Source organism: Dermochelys coriacea, chromosome 11 (assembly GCF_009764565.3).
Source record: "Dermochelys coriacea isolate rDerCor1 chromosome 11, rDerCor1.pri.v4, whole genome shotgun sequence".
Lineage (NCBI taxonomy): Eukaryota > Metazoa > Chordata > Testudines > Dermochelyidae > Dermochelys > Dermochelys coriacea.
Genome location: NC_050078.2, coordinates 68,254,122 through 68,270,907, shown reverse-complemented (window position 1 = coordinate 68,270,907; position 16,786 = coordinate 68,254,122). Strand labels below are relative to the sequence as shown.

At 40.5% G+C, this 16,786-nt stretch overlaps 1 protein-coding gene across 8 annotated transcripts in view; it reads left to right on the top strand.

The window, feature by feature from the left end:
- Window positions 1-15,780, top strand: part of IKZF2 (IKAROS family zinc finger 2) — a 133,191-nt gene extending 117,411 nt beyond the window's left edge. For all 8 annotated transcript variants that reach the window (XM_038422389.2, XM_038422395.2, XM_038422399.2 and 5 more), the window contains one exon: window positions 4,432-15,780. In XM_038422389.2, the coding sequence (XP_038278317.1) occupies window positions 4,432-5,156 (725 nt within the window). In that variant the 3' untranslated portion in view covers window positions 5,157-15,780. The remainder of the gene's footprint in view (window positions 1-4,431) is intronic.
- The last annotated feature ends 1,006 nt before the right edge of the window (window positions 15,781-16,786 follow it).

Sequence of the window (16,786 nt, the reverse complement as noted above, 5' to 3'; positions counted from 1 at the left end):
CAGTCAAAAGATCAAAGGGGAAAACTGCACTCTCAGAATTGAGCATGATTGGGGAGGTGGGAGGGGGAAACAATTGAGAGATGATTAAATCAAAGCAGAAAACAACCTGAAAATGACTGGATTACAATATTGTCATCCCTAAAACTCATGAGTCAGGCCCCCAAAATCTTGAGATTTTAAATTTTACCTTTTGGTGTTTGAGCCTTTAGGGTGCATTTGGGTCACATTTTCAAACTTTTCTCAGTCATTGTGAGGGCTAGAGACTTTCTTGTTTAGTGAAAGCTGAGATTCTCATATAATCACCTGACTCCAGGAGCTGAAGGCTAAAAAAAACTCCTCAAGACTTGTGATAAAACTCTGAGAATTGGCAACGTGGAAATTGCCTCCCTGGTATGCACGGGTGTGAAAGTGACATGTTGCAGCTTTTATTGAAAGAAGCCTATATTCCAAGTGAAACAGCACATTTATTGATCCTTCAGAGCTCATACACAAGTTTTTGGGTTCAATACAGGGATAACTGGGTGAAATTTAAGGACTTATAGTGGTATTTAGGAGAAGGTCATGAAAGCATACGCTTGAATTTTCCCATGCTGTATCTATCACAGCTTTTCTGCACTTTTGTGGTCAGCAGTCTCTGAGGAGCCTTGGTTATGGATCACAATAGGTGCGCTCTAACTGAAATTTCAGAAGGAAGGGAAGAGGTATGCTGCAAATGGTGCTAGTAATTGCTGAGAGAGAGAATGGTTGCACCCAGTGTTGAGGCACAGAAGTTCTTGAGAGATCTGTTGAAATAGTGGAGGTATACAAAATAACAAATTGTAAGGAGAAGGTAGATAGAACACTTCTATTCACTTTCTCTCATAATACAGGAATGAGGGGGTCGTCAATGAAAATAAAAGGCAGCACATTTAAAACCAATGAAAGGAAACTCACTTTCACACAATGCAAAATTAGACAGTAAAATTCATTGCCACATGATGTCATTGGCGCTAAAAACTAATCAGGATTCAAAAGAGGATTGGGCACTTGTATGGTTTACATAATATCCAGCATAGTTATAGTAAGGATTAAATAATACACAAGAGTTTCAGAAAACATAAAAATTCTCATGCTTCAAAGCATAAGCCGACCTATAGTTAATGGGAGTAAGGAAGAAACTTTTTCTGTGGTTGGGTTATTCCATAATTGCCTATGCAGGGTTTCTTGCACCTTCCTCTGAAGCGTCTGGTACTAAAATATGATAGTGGCCTAGATGGAGCACAGGTCTAATCCAGTATTGCAGTTCTTATGTTCCTTGATCTGGCTATAAATATATGGTTTGTTTGGTAATACACAGTAAGATAATTAAGGGATAAACTGTTTCATCTTTCTGTTAATGTAGAGTGAGCATAATTGGAATGAAAGATCTCATAGTCCTAAAGAACCTCAACAGATAAATCTGACAAGTTACTTTTCAATACTTATTTGACCAAGAAGAAATTATTTTAAAATGAAAGCCATGTTAACATGTGTTGAAATGGGTGTCAAATGTTTCTTTTCTATTATGTGGCACATATAGTGAATTAAAATGTACTGTCCCTGTACATTTTTGCATTATTATTTATTTTTGTATGTCAAGTTCCCTTTTTAAAACTCAGCCCAAGATCTTTACAGTTATGGTGAAACATTCTGGTTCGTAACTGAAGGAATAGAGCAATACAGGTCCTAAGCATCTTGAGTGTTTGCTTTAAGTCTGGTGAAGTTAATCAATGAGGCATGTGAAAGGAACAAAAACGAGGTCTGAGGAGCTCACCACAGAGCAAGATAATAATCACAACTGGCAGCAGTTTCAGCGCAAGGCTATAATGTCAATTTAGAAAATCCTGCAGTTGGTAAAGCCTAAAAAGAGACTTTTTGATGGCAACCAACAAATCTAAAACCTATTGTATAATTAAGCCAATCATTTTCCTGTGCTTTACCTCTCCTCATCCTGTTTCTCTGACATCTACATTGTTGAGTAACTGGAGTATTTTATGCTCCTGTTTTTTTGTTTTTGTTTTTAATGTGTGTGCTAAATTATAACGTCACTGTGATCAGCCTTGGAGAACCATAGTAAGGCTCTGATTCACCCCAGGTGCTTTAACTTGTTGCCTGATTTGAAGCAACGAGTAATGCCATTGAAGTCTGTTGGACTATTTGCATACTTTAGATTAGGCACATACATAAGTAGTTTGCTGACTCGGGATCTGAGTTCCCAAGCATAAGTGATGTGCAGACTCTGAGAATATAACCTAATTGTTCCATGTATAATGTAAAACCATTTCTCTTTATATACATCATTTTAAGACAAGGAAAAGGGAGTGGAATATCTGGTATTAATTATTACAGGTGATGAAAATAAAGTGTTGCTATATTGAAAGGTACTGATGCCTTTCATGAGAGTTGATATTGTGGCTGTTTCTTTCGTGTGTATGCTTTTTCCCCAGGCAGATTTGCCAAAAATTGAAAGAGAAGTTTGAGGTTTTTAAGTTCCTGGACAGACAAAGTAGTGACATTCGTGACTGCCTGAAGTAATTTATTTGCAGTGATGAGGATACATGTGTTTCTGTCGAGTGATAGAGTGGGATGTGGTGAGAGAATGAAAACAAACAAAGTTGTTTAGTTTATAAAATCCACTATCCAGTATCTTTAAAATATAACCTTAACTTTTCAACTAAAAAAACAGAAACAAAGCTTTTTAAAGAGCTGTTAATTGACCTTCCCATTTATATGATGCCATACAATAATATAATTGGAAAAGAAGTGGGGCCAGATTCAGCCTACGTATAATTAGAAGTAACACTATTCATATCAGTGGAGACGTACCTTGTGTCAGAACTAATTTGCCCCATAATTGGCATGATTCACCACTATGTTGTTCCATTTTTACACTGCTGTACCTCAACTGTTTTAACAGGGTCTACATTTGGAGTAACACAGTGGTAAATCTTACCTTATAGACTTGACTTATGTCAGCAAAAATTATACTCATTTAGCCTCTGCTGTGGATAAACTAAACTAATACATGTGATTTTTGTTATATCAGTAACCTGATATATAGAGGCTGTGTTTTCTAAAAGAGATGTTTCTTTCTGCCTGAATAGTTGAGTGAAATGCAAAATTCAACTCCAACCTAGGACCTGTGGTTTCAGCTCAGCCTCACACTTCCTGCATCCACTACTGTAGTCTATGGGCAGATGCAACCTCCCTTCACCACCTCTGCAGGCCACTGCATCTGCACACTTGCAGGTCTGGAGGTTTGTTAGGCCCCAGTATTTCTGTCCTGTAAGGCCATTGTTTAGACATCCCCCTCAATACAGCCCCACTGTGAGATGTGAGCCATGATGGGTGTCTTATGCAGATGCCTTTGCATCATGGCTGACTTAATCTTATGTTGAAAAATAAAACACCTTTGGCTTGATAGTCAGGTGGTATAAACTGGTGTAGCTCCATTGATGTCAATAGAATTACGTTCTTTTCCATCAGCCGAGGAGCTGGTCCCATATTTCCTCATTTGGAGCAGAGAACATCATCTGATGGTTTCCAGCAGTCTGGAATTCATGCCAGCCATAGGCTTATCTAGAGTGAAGACTCAAGACTGCCTGCGCTGAGAGTGCAATTCCATCTCTGAGCAGAGGGCTCACATAAGATCAAAACACCATAAATAGAGCTGAAGTGGCACTTGAATGGTGCCTGGTGCTGTCCCTCTGCCCATGGCTGAATTTCACCCTCAGTCTAGAACACAGCCGGTTATCTGCAGGGGACAGTGAGGGATTTTTTTTTCTCCAGTGTATTCTGTGGTTTGGGGTTGGTTTTTTGGTTTGGTTTGGTTATTGCTCATTCCTCTGAAGCATCAGAGATGGCCACGACCTCAGATGGACATTCAGCTGAATGGGGAGGTGCTCTGAGGTAGTACAGAGCTCTTTTTTTTTTCCCCCTAGGTGCTCATCTAGCTGGTTCTTGCTTACATGTTCAGTGCCTAACTGACTGCCATCTATGGAGTTGGGAAGGAATTTTCCCCCAGTTCAGATTGTCAGTGACCTTGGGGGATTTTTGCCTTCCTCTGCAGTGTGGGGCAGGGATCACCTGCTAGGATGATCTTGGTATATCTCACTTAATCCTTTCCCTGCCACTGCAGAGGTCTAAGCGCTGGTGCACCTTGGTCCCTCCTGTTTTTTGCCTGTGGCCTACCATAGTTTAGTCCCCTGAGGGCTGTGATACCTTGGTCTAATTGTTGGGCTTAGTGTGGAGATGGTTAGGTGGTGTGTAATGGCCTGTGATATACAGGTCAGACTAGATGATCAGATGGTTCCTTCTTGTCTTAAACTCTGTGACTAACACAGGGTTCTTCTCTGTTACAGTTGAATGTCTAGGTGACTTTCTTTTTCTCATTTATTTTGTTCTTACCTTTAGGTGAAAAGATCATGAGATTTGGCTATCCAGATATTCACTTTGATATGAACTTAACCTATGAGAAAGAGGCTGAACTGATGCAGTCTCACATGATGGACCAAGCCATCAACAATGCAATCAACTACCTTGGAGCTGACGCACTTCACCCCCTGATGCACCATACACCAAGCACAATTGCAGAGGTGGCCCCAGTCATCAGCTCAGCTTATGCTCAGGTCTATCATCCTAACAGGATAGAAAGGCCCATTAGCAGGGAAACAGCTGACAGTCATGAAAACAACATGGATGGCCCTATCTCCCTCATCAGACCAAAGAGTCGACCCCAGGAAAGAGAGGCCTCCCCCAGCAATAGTTGCCTGGATTCTACTGACTCTGAGAGCAGCCATGAAGACCGCCAGTCCTACCAAGGAAACCCTGCCTTAAATCCCAAGAGGAAGCAAAGCCCAGCTTACATGAAGGAGGACACCAAGGCTTTGGATGCCACAAAGGCTTCTAAGGGCTCTTTAAAGGATATCTATAAGGTCTTCAATGGAGAAGGGGAGCAGATTAGGGCCTTTAAATGTGAGCACTGTCGAGTTCTTTTCCTAGACCACGTCATGTACACCATCCACATGGGTTGTCATGGCTACCGGGACCCATTAGAATGCAACATTTGTGGGTATCGAAGCCAGGACCGCTATGAGTTCTCATCGCACATTGTTCGAGGGGAGCACACATTCCACTAGGCCTTCTCATCCAAAGGGGACTCTTATGAAGTAGAAGAACTGCACATGAAGAAGTACTGCACTTACAATCCCACTTTTCATTGACCCACCTTTTTGTTGTTGTTGTTGTTGTTGTTGTTTTGTTGCTGTTTAATTATTATTATTAACCTTATTGTATGGACCCAACCTCAGTGTCTCTGCCCAGTTTAAGAATGGAAGGAAGGAAGGGAAGGGATGAGAGAGTTTTGTGTTGTTGCTGTCATTCTGTTTTGGTGATCTGTCTTGCATATTTTGTGGGAATTGAAAGGCAGTCCATTTCTGTCACAGTTAGCTGTAAATCATGTCATATGTTGGATATCGCTCAACTCTGGTAGGTGCTTTAAAGTCCTAATGAGTTACCACCCAACTGTAGATTAATAATTTCAGGCAAATAGGTAGCAACATTTCAGAGGAAAGCCCTTTCAAATGTATAGCTATGGTGGGGAAGATGGGGGGAGTGGGCAATTGTATTCTACAGAATGAACAATTATTTTTAAAGCAAAACTTTTATTTTAGGGATTTAGGAGCACGAATCAAAGTCAATATTCCTTGCAAAATTACTTCGGTGGGTGAGCTATGTCCATGGCTTCTGTGTTTACTTCCCCTGTGGAATGTATACAATATATATGTGTAACACTGTACCACATAACAAGAGTTTAGTTTCATAAGTCTTGGGACCTCCTGTGGTAAGTTTGAGGTTCTGTGATGTTATTTTACTTAACTTATGAAGCACGTTTTTAGAATTGCTGATTTGCTATTATTCCATCATTGTGTTGACTCACTGGCTTCTTATAGACCTCCTAGTATCCATACCTAGTTAGTTGCACCATGTGTTTTTAAGAAACAGCATTTTCAAATAACACTTTTTTACCTAGCTTCTAGGGCAGTAGATATCCTAGGAGTGAATACAAATTCTGCAGTTTACTCAAGAGGTTCTGCTGCTGTGAGCTCCATTGACTTCAATGGAATACTCTGAGCTACACCAGCTTAGGATCTGGCCCTAGCTAGCCACCTCTCCAATGAATCCTTTGCTTTGTGATTTGTTGAATCAGTGACTACCTAGTATCCTTAATTCCTCTTTATTTTTTGGATAGAGGCCCTTGCAGATTTTGATGCACACCCTCTGCTCTAGGAGAGTGTGAAAGCCATGTGGAAAAACAGTTGCTAATTTGATTTGATATCACTTCGCGTTTTAGGAAAATGGGTACATGAGCTAGAGGCACTAAGGTTAGTTTGATTTAGTATTATTGACACTTACTAATTCACTGCAGGGGAAAAAAAAGCTGGCGTGATCAGGCCATTTAGGTACAGACCAAACAAGAACAATACAACTCTCTTTCTTTCCTTTTCTTTTTCTGACAATGCAAGACAGAAGCCCCTGACCAAATCCTATAGGTTGAGTTGATTGCTCTACAAAAAGTAAGCTTAAACCCAACATGAAACTCAACTCTTTTTATATCAATCATTATTGAAATTGAACTGCAAAAATAGAGCTTTAACCTGGAAACATTTGCACAAGTGCGTAGCCTTTTTCCTCATGGGTACCTTCGTTGAGTTCAATGAGAACTTTTCACATGAGTAAAGTTACTTAAATGCATACGCAATTGCAGGATGAGGCCATAATGAATCCCCATTTGCTCATTTCAGTCTGTTTTTCTTATCTTGCCAGACCTGCAGCATTAGAAAGTAGGAGCTGAGTGGTATTGATTGAAATCTTTTTATGGCGACACACTTGGCAGTTAGAACCTGTGTTTAGAAAGGATACAGTAGATCATGGCCAGATTACCTGATGACTGTTTCCCGGCACTGAAATGCTATTAAGTAGGAGCTGGTAAAGTTTAGCAGTAGCCTATTAATTATAATACAGTATAGATAGAAATGTTCCCTTATGTAATGTGAGAGCTATCAAGGATGGGAAAGAATGGACTTTGAAGAGACGGATACAAAGAGCTGGTTCCAACATTGTCCTTGACATCTTTTTTTTTCTTTTGCCCTTATTAATTTTGATACAATAAAGCTCAGGCAAGACTAGCTGCCCCTATTGCTCTCATTCTCTTGTGCCTGGCACAATCAGAGTAGCTAATATCCTGCTCGTGACCACTGAACTCTTTCTTTGACTCCAAGGTTAGTTTTTAAAGGGCATACATTCTCCTCTATTAATGGGAAAAGAGGAGAACTGCAATCGGCCAGGGGATGTGGAATAGGATAGTAGTTCCTCCTCTGCCCCACCTTTGCTCTGTAGGGTTGATTCTCTGTGGCTGTTGAGGTTGTGCGCTAGGAACAGGACTGAGAGATGGCTGTATTCTGTGACATCTTCCCCATGAAAACCCATGGGGATTACCTTGCTGGAGATGGCAATGATCAAGTTAGTATTGTGTCCTCCGGGTTCCCCCTTCACACTCTGAAAACCCCACTGTCTGGGCTGGGGGTGCAGGGGCACGGTTTGGGCACAACCACAATGGCATAACTCCAGAAGCAGCCATGTTCCCATTGTGGAGAGGGAGGAACAGGAAGCAGTACATTGACAAAGGTATTATATGTGGTTGTCCCCACCCTTTGCCCATAACCTAAGATCCATGTGATTTCTCTCATGACGTGACCTGTCCCTTGCCTCCTTTGTAGAAGGCAAACCCTATCCCCAATGTGACAATTGGGATGTTCCCTGAATGGTTTCCTGGCCCCATGTGGATTTTCCCTACATTTTTCTCCTCTCTTTTAAAAGGTAATCATGAATTCTGCCCAACCATGACAGCTGCTTGAAGAACAATCTGTAAAATAAAAAGTTCTTGAAGTCGCTAACCCCGTGCTGGGGGCAGTGTGGAACATGGAAAAGCATTGAGAAATGGCCTGCCTGAGCTGGCAAGAATGGAGGATGTCAAGCCCATTGCTGCACCTCTAAGGGAGTGCACACTGTGGTCGCTTCTGTAGCCAGGGTGACGGTGGGCCCCTTGGGATGGCTAGCACAAGAGCATAGGAGTGTAAGGAAGGGAAAGGAGTGGGAACATCCCATTGTGTATGCACCCAGGAACTGGCCATAATCTGACAGAGCGTGAGCTAGTACACTTCTTAATTGATGATGCATTCTCCACAGCCCAGTGTGTCTCTTGTCCCTTTCAATGACCTTAACCCTTTTTTTCCTCTTTGCAGTCAATGCAGTTTATAGGGTGCTATTCAAGAATCACTTGTCAAGTCAGTGCAGCTCTGTGAGATCAACCCTGAGTGCTGCCATTTTAGAAGCTGTCACAGGGAGAAGTGCATATTGGCAGGAACGCCCCGTGACATAGCACTAGCCCCTAATACCACAGAGACGCACCAGAGAACATCTTTGTCATACTGGAGTTGTGCAGGAGTGTCAGAGGGACAGCATAATTTTAGTCATCACCTTTTGATAGTTGCAATTCCTGTCTAGACCAAAACCGCGGGGGGGGGGGGACATTAACGTATTGTCATTTTTTCTTAAAACTCACTATTGTTTTTCATCTCTTCAGGGTGCTTTTAGGGGGAATGATTTAAATTCAGTTCAAGTTTTGAGTAAAGGTTTGGGCTAAATCTTATTTTAGCATAATCAGCAAATGCATGTCTATGGGGGATTACAGTGAAGAGAGTAGTACGCAGTCAATAACATAGGCTCCAGTTCTGCAAGCTCGCATACCAAGGACGACTCAATGGAGATTGCAGTGGGGTTCCATACGGACTTACAGGTCTGTCCACAAATCTGAGCCTGCAGGATTGGGACCTCAGATGATGATTTTTTCTCTTTTGCTGTTAGCAGATTTCTAAGAGCAGCTATTGACTTCATCAAATTCAATGGTTATTCAAAATTATTTACTAAGAAATTTCAGCAGATAAGTCTTCGTCTGGGGATTGTCCACTCACAGAGCAGTTGGCTCCAAGTATTTGCTATTGATCACTAGCTATTTGTTCAAAGTATGTGCTAAAAGCTGGCTAGTTTTGCGTAGACACGCATAAGTCTTTTGACTCAAAACTCGATTCCAATACTTGTGTTTAAAAATTCAGAATTTGCTTTCTGTGAGCATTTCCCATATTTGGTTACAAGTAGATTTTTTCCTCAAATGTCCCTGCCAATAAACTCTTTACCTAGATTTGTAAGGGGGAAAAGAGCCAGATTCAGACTCGGTCTAAACAGGTGCAAGTTCTGGTTTTGATATGACCCAGGGCTGGGTACACAGAGCTTTCGTTACGTTTCTGTCCATCATTGTGGCTAATGAGTTTTATAGCCAAAGCTCTTTTAACTGATTTAGGAATCCACAACTAAATATATAGGATTTTTGTATAAAACCAGCTCTTTACCATGTACTTAAGGAGATTAAAGCAATTGCATTCTCCTTAAAAAGTGCTTCCATCGATGAAAGATGTCTCAGCATTAACCTATATTGGGCTCTACTTAGAGAACCTGTTTTTGTAAATCATCCTGACTCTTACCTGCAGTATTAGCCTCTCTAACTTTAGGGCACCAGTCACAAAGTTCATACACCACCAAGTACAGAAATTCAACATTTGTCTAACTCTCCAAATTGCTGTTTTAAACTTGTGCTTTGCTGGATAGGGGCCAGAATGCGCACTGCTTTGCAGGATCCAGTCTGAATTAAATTCAGTCCTTTGAAATTGGGCTTTTATAGGACTTAAGGTGCTGGCCTTCTGCACTTTTCTTACGGATGCACAGGGGAAAAAAGAGTCCACAAAAGAACAAACTGCTTCTAACTCCAAAAAGTGATTTATTCCAGTTGTACCTACCAGAAGATTTGAAAGCTGAACTTTAAGGGCCTGAGTAGCAATTATAAGGTTCCATAGTTGGTTAACTTCCTTTTACCTCACTACTTCAAAGCAACTATTTCTTTTAATTTCATTAAGATATGCGGGAAGAAGAAGGATAATATTTGTTAACAGAGTAGCCAACATTGCAGACTCTTGCAAAAGTGAGATGAAACTGGCTCTGTTTTAGTTGGCTTTTATCTTTAGTTTTATATAGTCTTATTTTTTTTTTTTAAAAAAGTTAACATCAGTGATGATATGCCGCATAAAGCATCTGGAGATTTATGATTCTGAAATAGTATATACACTGTATCATGTCATTCAAATAAGTTTTATTGTATACGTGCCTTTTTCAAATGCATTTTGAAAGCTGCTGTTTCATATCATAGCCTTTCACAATGCATTTAAAAGAAACACTAATGTTACAGAGTGGGACAGAGGAAGCTGGGGTTTCCCCTTGAGTAGGAAAATCCCTGAGTGGTGTAGCTGGCTCTACACTAGCTGGTCTTGGGAAAGGGAAGGGGTGTGGAAATGTCCAGGGCACAGTGTGCTCCAGCAATCCCCAGCTGGCAGGCAGCACCTTTTGGGCCATGGATAATGGCCATAGTTTAGAAACAGTTTCTGACGCTGCTCTAAACAATGCCAGGGACTGAAAAAGCTCCCGCCTGCCCCCTGAACTTAAGGGGTTTGGGGCAGAAAGTTGGTGTAATACCACCTTTCTCCTTTCTCTGCACCCCATTGCACCAGGGCTGCAAACTTGAGAATCTAACCCTCTGTGTATTTCAGTGCTATATTGCACAGCATCAAACAGCATGATGGAATGAGAATATACTTTAAAGTAGTGTATCATTGCAAAAGTTTGCTTAGCTTAAAAAAAAATACAAAAAAAAAGGAGGGTGGAAGCTTGAGGACTACGGTACCACTGCTATGCCGATTGTTCAGATAGGATAAGAGAGTAAAACAAAACTCATCTGTGAAAGGCATTAGGGAATGTGATTTGTTTCTCAAGCCAGGCGGAGCTGTGTTTCATATTCGGGGTTGTATTAGCAGAATACTTTGGTGAAAAATTCAGTATTTTTTTGGTACTTGCCGTATGGGACCGGTGACCTAGTTTTTGACCCATTCCTGACACTTTCCCAACAGTTTACCCTGCATTGCTATAGGGTTGGATTCTAGTCCCAGCACACAGCCTGAATAACTGAAGTGTACCACAGAGGTCAGTAGGTCAGCAGTCCTTCCATCAGACCATAGGGCTTTCCATAGCTGCGATGGTAGCCTCAAGGATCTGCAGCACCCACGTACATCCCTCCCCCTCCGCCCCCCCCAAAGGGCTGGCAGTTCCCATTGGAAACATGTAGAAACTGATCTGCTGATCTACCCTGGCTCTGCCCCAATTTCTCTGTGTGCTGGGACATAAGCAGGCCCCACACAGAATAAACACAGATGTTCCCCTGTGGTCAGGACCCTCCATGCTCACAGTGGCTGGGTGGGAAATAAATAAAAGATTTTGCCCCATATAGCAAATATTTGACCTCTCCTGGAATGTAAAGTTAGAGCCCTTACATCCCATCAGGAACTTTCCTGTAGTACTGTATAAAAAGAATATCACTTGGTGTCGTCTGAGCTTCATGCAGAACTTACATGATGTATTCCTGGGAGGATATGATTTATTTTCCAATATTAATCACTTAGACTATGAAACGAGCACAATAGGCTCATGAGGTGGTAATATGCTAACTTTCCTCCACTCCAGGTTATGAATACTAGGCCAGTGTAACAATAAAATTATACCTCTATAAATGGCTAAATTGCTAAACCTTTCACTTGGTATTCATGGAAACGTGTGCTCCTGCCTCCGACAATTCACTCGCAGTCTTACGAGGGTGGAGAGAAGTAATCTCACACAGGCATTCCATTTGGGAATAAATTCATCACCCTCTATCCTTATATGGGATCTTTTCCCTTTCATACATACCGTAGAACCTAGCTAATCTGCATACAAAAAGACTCTCTCTCTCTCTCTCCCTCCCTCAACAAAAATGTAACAGTAGGTTGCTGCAGTGAAGTCTATCATTACTCAAGCCTTCAATATTTTTACAAAAAAATACTATGCTATATTTACTAGCACGTTCTGAAATATTATGAAGTCCAAGTGAATGACAGATGTCAAGTTAAATGCTCAAAGCATGTTCTGAGGTGCTTTGGCTTTTTTTTTTTTTTTTTAATATCGCTCACTTAGGGCCTAATCCAAAGCTCATTGAGTATGTCTACATTGCAATGAAAGCCCAGGGTTAGTAGAACTCGAGTTAGCAGACTCTGGGTTTGTTAACCTGGTGCTTGAGTGTCTACAAGCATTTGTAACACCAAGTTAGAAATGGGGCTCCAGAATCTACATTGCATTATGCAGCCTCGTGTCCAACCACCGATATTCCATACTGGAGGCATCCTCCCAAAATGTGGCTGCTGTACCACTTTGTTCAAGGTGCAGTGTGGAAAAACTTGACTTTCTACCAGACTTGACTGGCCAAAGGACAAAGAAAGTTGGCCTATGGGATCGTGGAATGTTTTGGCATACTCTCAGAGCATGAGTCCAATGGAGCTGCATCTACATTACAAGGCAATAGGGCTTGAAGCCTGTTGATTCAGGCTTGGACCCTCCACTGCCACAGGCTTCTAGGACCCTGAGTTTCAGCCCAGGGTTAGCACAGTTGGTATGTAGATAGGAGTGTGGGGTAGGCTTGAGCCTGAGTTCAAACCCTGAGTTCACACTGCATTGTGGATATACCCATTGAAGACAATTGAAAGGACTCCTTCTGACTCCAGTGAGCTTTGGATGAAGCCCATATGCCTTAGTCCAACAAAACATTTCATCACATGCTTAACTTTAAGCACCTGAGCAGTCCCACTCAAGTCAATAGCCCTACTTGTTAAGGACTAAAGTTAAGCATGTGCTTAATTTCTTTTATTGGATGAGAGTTATTTGCTAACTTGTAAAGTTCAATCTCTTTGGGTCTCAGTCACTAGTACAAATTAGTGAGGTTCTACGGTAAATATGTATTCATTTAAATTTGTGTCCTAGACTTCACCCCATCCATGAATGACTAGTAGGCGGTACTTTTCATTGTGAATCAAATGTAAAATATGTAGGCCCACTGCAAAAGCCGAATCGAGAGCATGACTCCATAGTGGGAACTAAGGAGCAGGGAATTGGGCCATTTAGTTTTTACCTCAAGTGACATAGAGTAAGAAAAGCTTTGTGAAGAGGCAGAGATTACTGAATCCCCTACTATGCACTTACTGAGATTTGACATTACTTACTGGAAATGGATGTTCATTTCTGAACATACTGTAACAAGGGAAGGACTTTGGGTTATTTTTGTAGTAGTTCAAACTTCTGAAACTGTGATCAATTATTTGACTAATTGTCAAGCATTCTCTGAGCTTGAACATCTTCACTTCCTGTTTCATGTAGCAAAGTTTTCTTTATTGCTTTCTCTTCCCCTCCTCCTTCTCTTAGCTTAAAGACTGGGCCAGCTCTTATCTCCCATAGCTTTGGCCCATCTAGTTTATTATTATTTTTTCTGTTTGTTCATTGGCTGTACAGGCTGTTTACATATTTTTGTACTCAAGGGTAGTTTTATATTAAAAACGGGAAAAATATTTGATTTGAGAAAAAAATATTAAGGTACATAATCTTTGTAACACTGTCAAAACTAGGGTACCTAAAGAGATGACTCCACACCTATGTACTTGTAATACTGTATATTTGCCTTCCTTTTTAGTCATTTTTATTTTCGGGTTGTAATTTTTTCCCCTAAAATGTATATCTTTTTTATGTGAGACTGGAAACTTTTAATGCAAATGTTTGGAAAGATTTAAAATTGTAAAGTAAAAGTCATATAACTTTTTTTTTTCCTTTTGGAAAAAAATGCTTTAAAAGAAGTTTTGCTACTGTTGTATTCCAGGGTTGAGGTCACTGACCACAAAATTGCTCTTGATGCTTCATTCTTAGACCTTGCTTTCAGAACGTGCTTCCTGCAAACATGGAAGATTGCTTATATTACTCAGTTTAAAAAAAAAAAAAAAGACAAACAAAAACTTTTGGTTATTTTTCTGTTCAAGTGCAATATTTTCCTGACGTCTTAAAAATGTACAGTAGTTTCTTTTTCTTAGTCAACTCAAATTAAAAAAACCAAAATTCTCTATCTTAAATCCCTTAAAGGATAAGATTCAAATATTTACATACATTAAAATTGCAAAGCAGACTGACAAAAGGTGAGAAACCAAAAGCTAAGGCTAAAACCCATTTTTTATTCCCTGCTTTTGTTTGACATCAAAACATATACAATGGTTTGAACTAAGGACAGACATTTTATTGCCTCTATTTCTCTTGTTCCTTTTTAAATACAGTTTTTCTTAAGAAAAGCACTTAACATGGACATTTATAAAACACGTGGGTCCTGATCCCAAGCCTACTCAATAGAAAGACTCCTATTGACTTTCATGATGGGCTTTGGATCAGACCCTAACCTCTTAGCTAAGGCAAAACTCCCATTGATTCCAGTGAGAATTTTGCCTCTATAAGAAGTGCAGGACTTGAAACCAGAAGAGCTTCTTTAGAGCGGATGTTGTCTTATATAAGTGTAGATTGGGCTTGTTTTACATATCATACATATTTATATCTAATTTTTAAATGTCTATTTCCCAGTAGACTGAAGCCGCTGTTGTGTAAATATGTATTTAGGTATTAAATAAAAAATCCCTCTGAGAGTTCTTGGACAGGCAGTTATGGCGCATGCACAGGAGCCACTTCTGTCTTTTCCATTTGTATTTAAGATGTTTCCTTATAATAATAGCAAGGGCAATCGGAGTTTATCATGCTCCAACCGATTGTCAAAATTATTTCCAAGACGCTTTTGAATTAAAAGAAGCAAAACGCGTTCAACCTTGTGAGCTCCACAGGTTATTTTTCATGCTCGTAGGGCCAGATTCTGATACCCAAGGCATTTTGAATAGCCCCTTACTCCACAAAGGGTCTTGTTAAAGTCAATGGGATCATTCTCGGAGCACGAAGCTGCTGAGCATGAGGAGGAGTGTCAGAATCTGACCCTGAAGCTTGGTACATATGAATGCACCTTTAATCACTTCTGTGGAGTTCTACCCTGCTTACCCTAGGGCTGAATTTGACATCTGTCATTTAGGAAGAGGCAAACCAATTGAGCAGTATGGCAAACAGCTTTCCTCCAGGTTGAGTTCCAATTCTGTGCAGAAGTTTAAGCTCGTTTAAACATCAGGGTTGAGACCTGATTGAAAGTCATTGCGAATCTTCCTGCTGCCTTCAGTGGACTTGGGAATATGCCCTTATGACAGAAGTTCTGAAACAACCCTTACAACAGTGGTACCCGTGAGCCACTCTAATGCAAATTTATACACCCCTGCTAAACAGTTTTGCCACTGCAGACTGAAATATGGGACTTGTATTTTCTTTTCCTTCCCTTTAGTGTATGTGCATAATATGGTTCCATCATACCTGTGTGTGTGTGTGTGTACTGTGTACGTGAGTGAGTGTTGTACAGCAATGTGAGAGTGCGAGTCTGTATGTGTGTATAAATACAAGAAGAAGCTGCAGAAACTTTGTAATACTTTGTGAAAAGAATTATATTATAAAGGTTTGTACTGTCTGAGTGCACAGCTACTGGAATAAACGTAGGGAATCTCAGGAACAAGCACATAATTTGTCCAAGACTTATTTCTTCTCAGAAGTGTAAGTGCAGTTTTTAATTCTGTATATTATTTAATATTTTACCAATAAAAATAAACTTCTGACATGAAAGGGTTTTCCATACAAACTTTCTGATGACATTGGTGTTCACATATATTTCTTTCCTACAACTGAAAACATCAATAGCTGAAGTAGTGTAGTAGGAATCACACTTACATATGATGGTGAATCTTATTCACTAATTGGAAAGAATTCTCATACGGTACAGAAAACATGAAAAAGACTGGATGGGCTATGAGATTGGTAACTAGGGCCCTGCTTCAATGCCCATTAAAGCCAAGGATAGTCTGTCCATTGTCTTCAGTGCATATAGGTTTGGGCCCCCTCTGTTCAGGGCTGTTCCCTTTGAGAGCAACAGTTCACATGGAAGCTAAGCTGGTGGCAACTGACAATTGTTGTTTGGCCAGCAGTGTTTCATATGAGTTTATCTCAGTCCAATTCCTATTGGACTTGCATTTAAATTAGTCACCATATTGGCATCCTCACCAGGGAGGCCACTTGACTGGATTTGGAGGTAGAAATATTCCAATATCCAGATGTGCTCCTGCCAGGTTGGCTTGGTGGGGAAACTTGCATTGCCTGCACCTTTTCCTTACTCCTCTTGATAATATAAAGGACTTTGGTTTTCAGAGTGGTCTAGCCAATAGCTTTCACAAGCACTAGATTCACTTTCAAATAAATGTTTTTAAAAATAACATTAAAAAGCCCATCTCATGAAACTCCATAAGTTGTGGGTTGCTTTTGTTTTTAAAGATCTTATAAAATGTTGGTTCCATTTATAAAAAGCATTCATCCTGTCTCCTTAAGGAGCTCATCAGTGTCGTCATACTGGTAACAGCTCTGAGCATCCCCTGGATGAATCTGCACCTTAATTTAAGTGCTGCTGGTGGATATTGTCTCAGAGACACATGCTTACATTTAATTAGCAAGGTTTTCATCTGTGTTTTGTTATAGTGTGTTCATTACTGTTAGTTACCGGTTTTCACTTTGAAAGATTCCACAATCCAGGGACTGTTACGCTCTAGGCACATATTTTCACTCAACAGTTGCCCTCCCA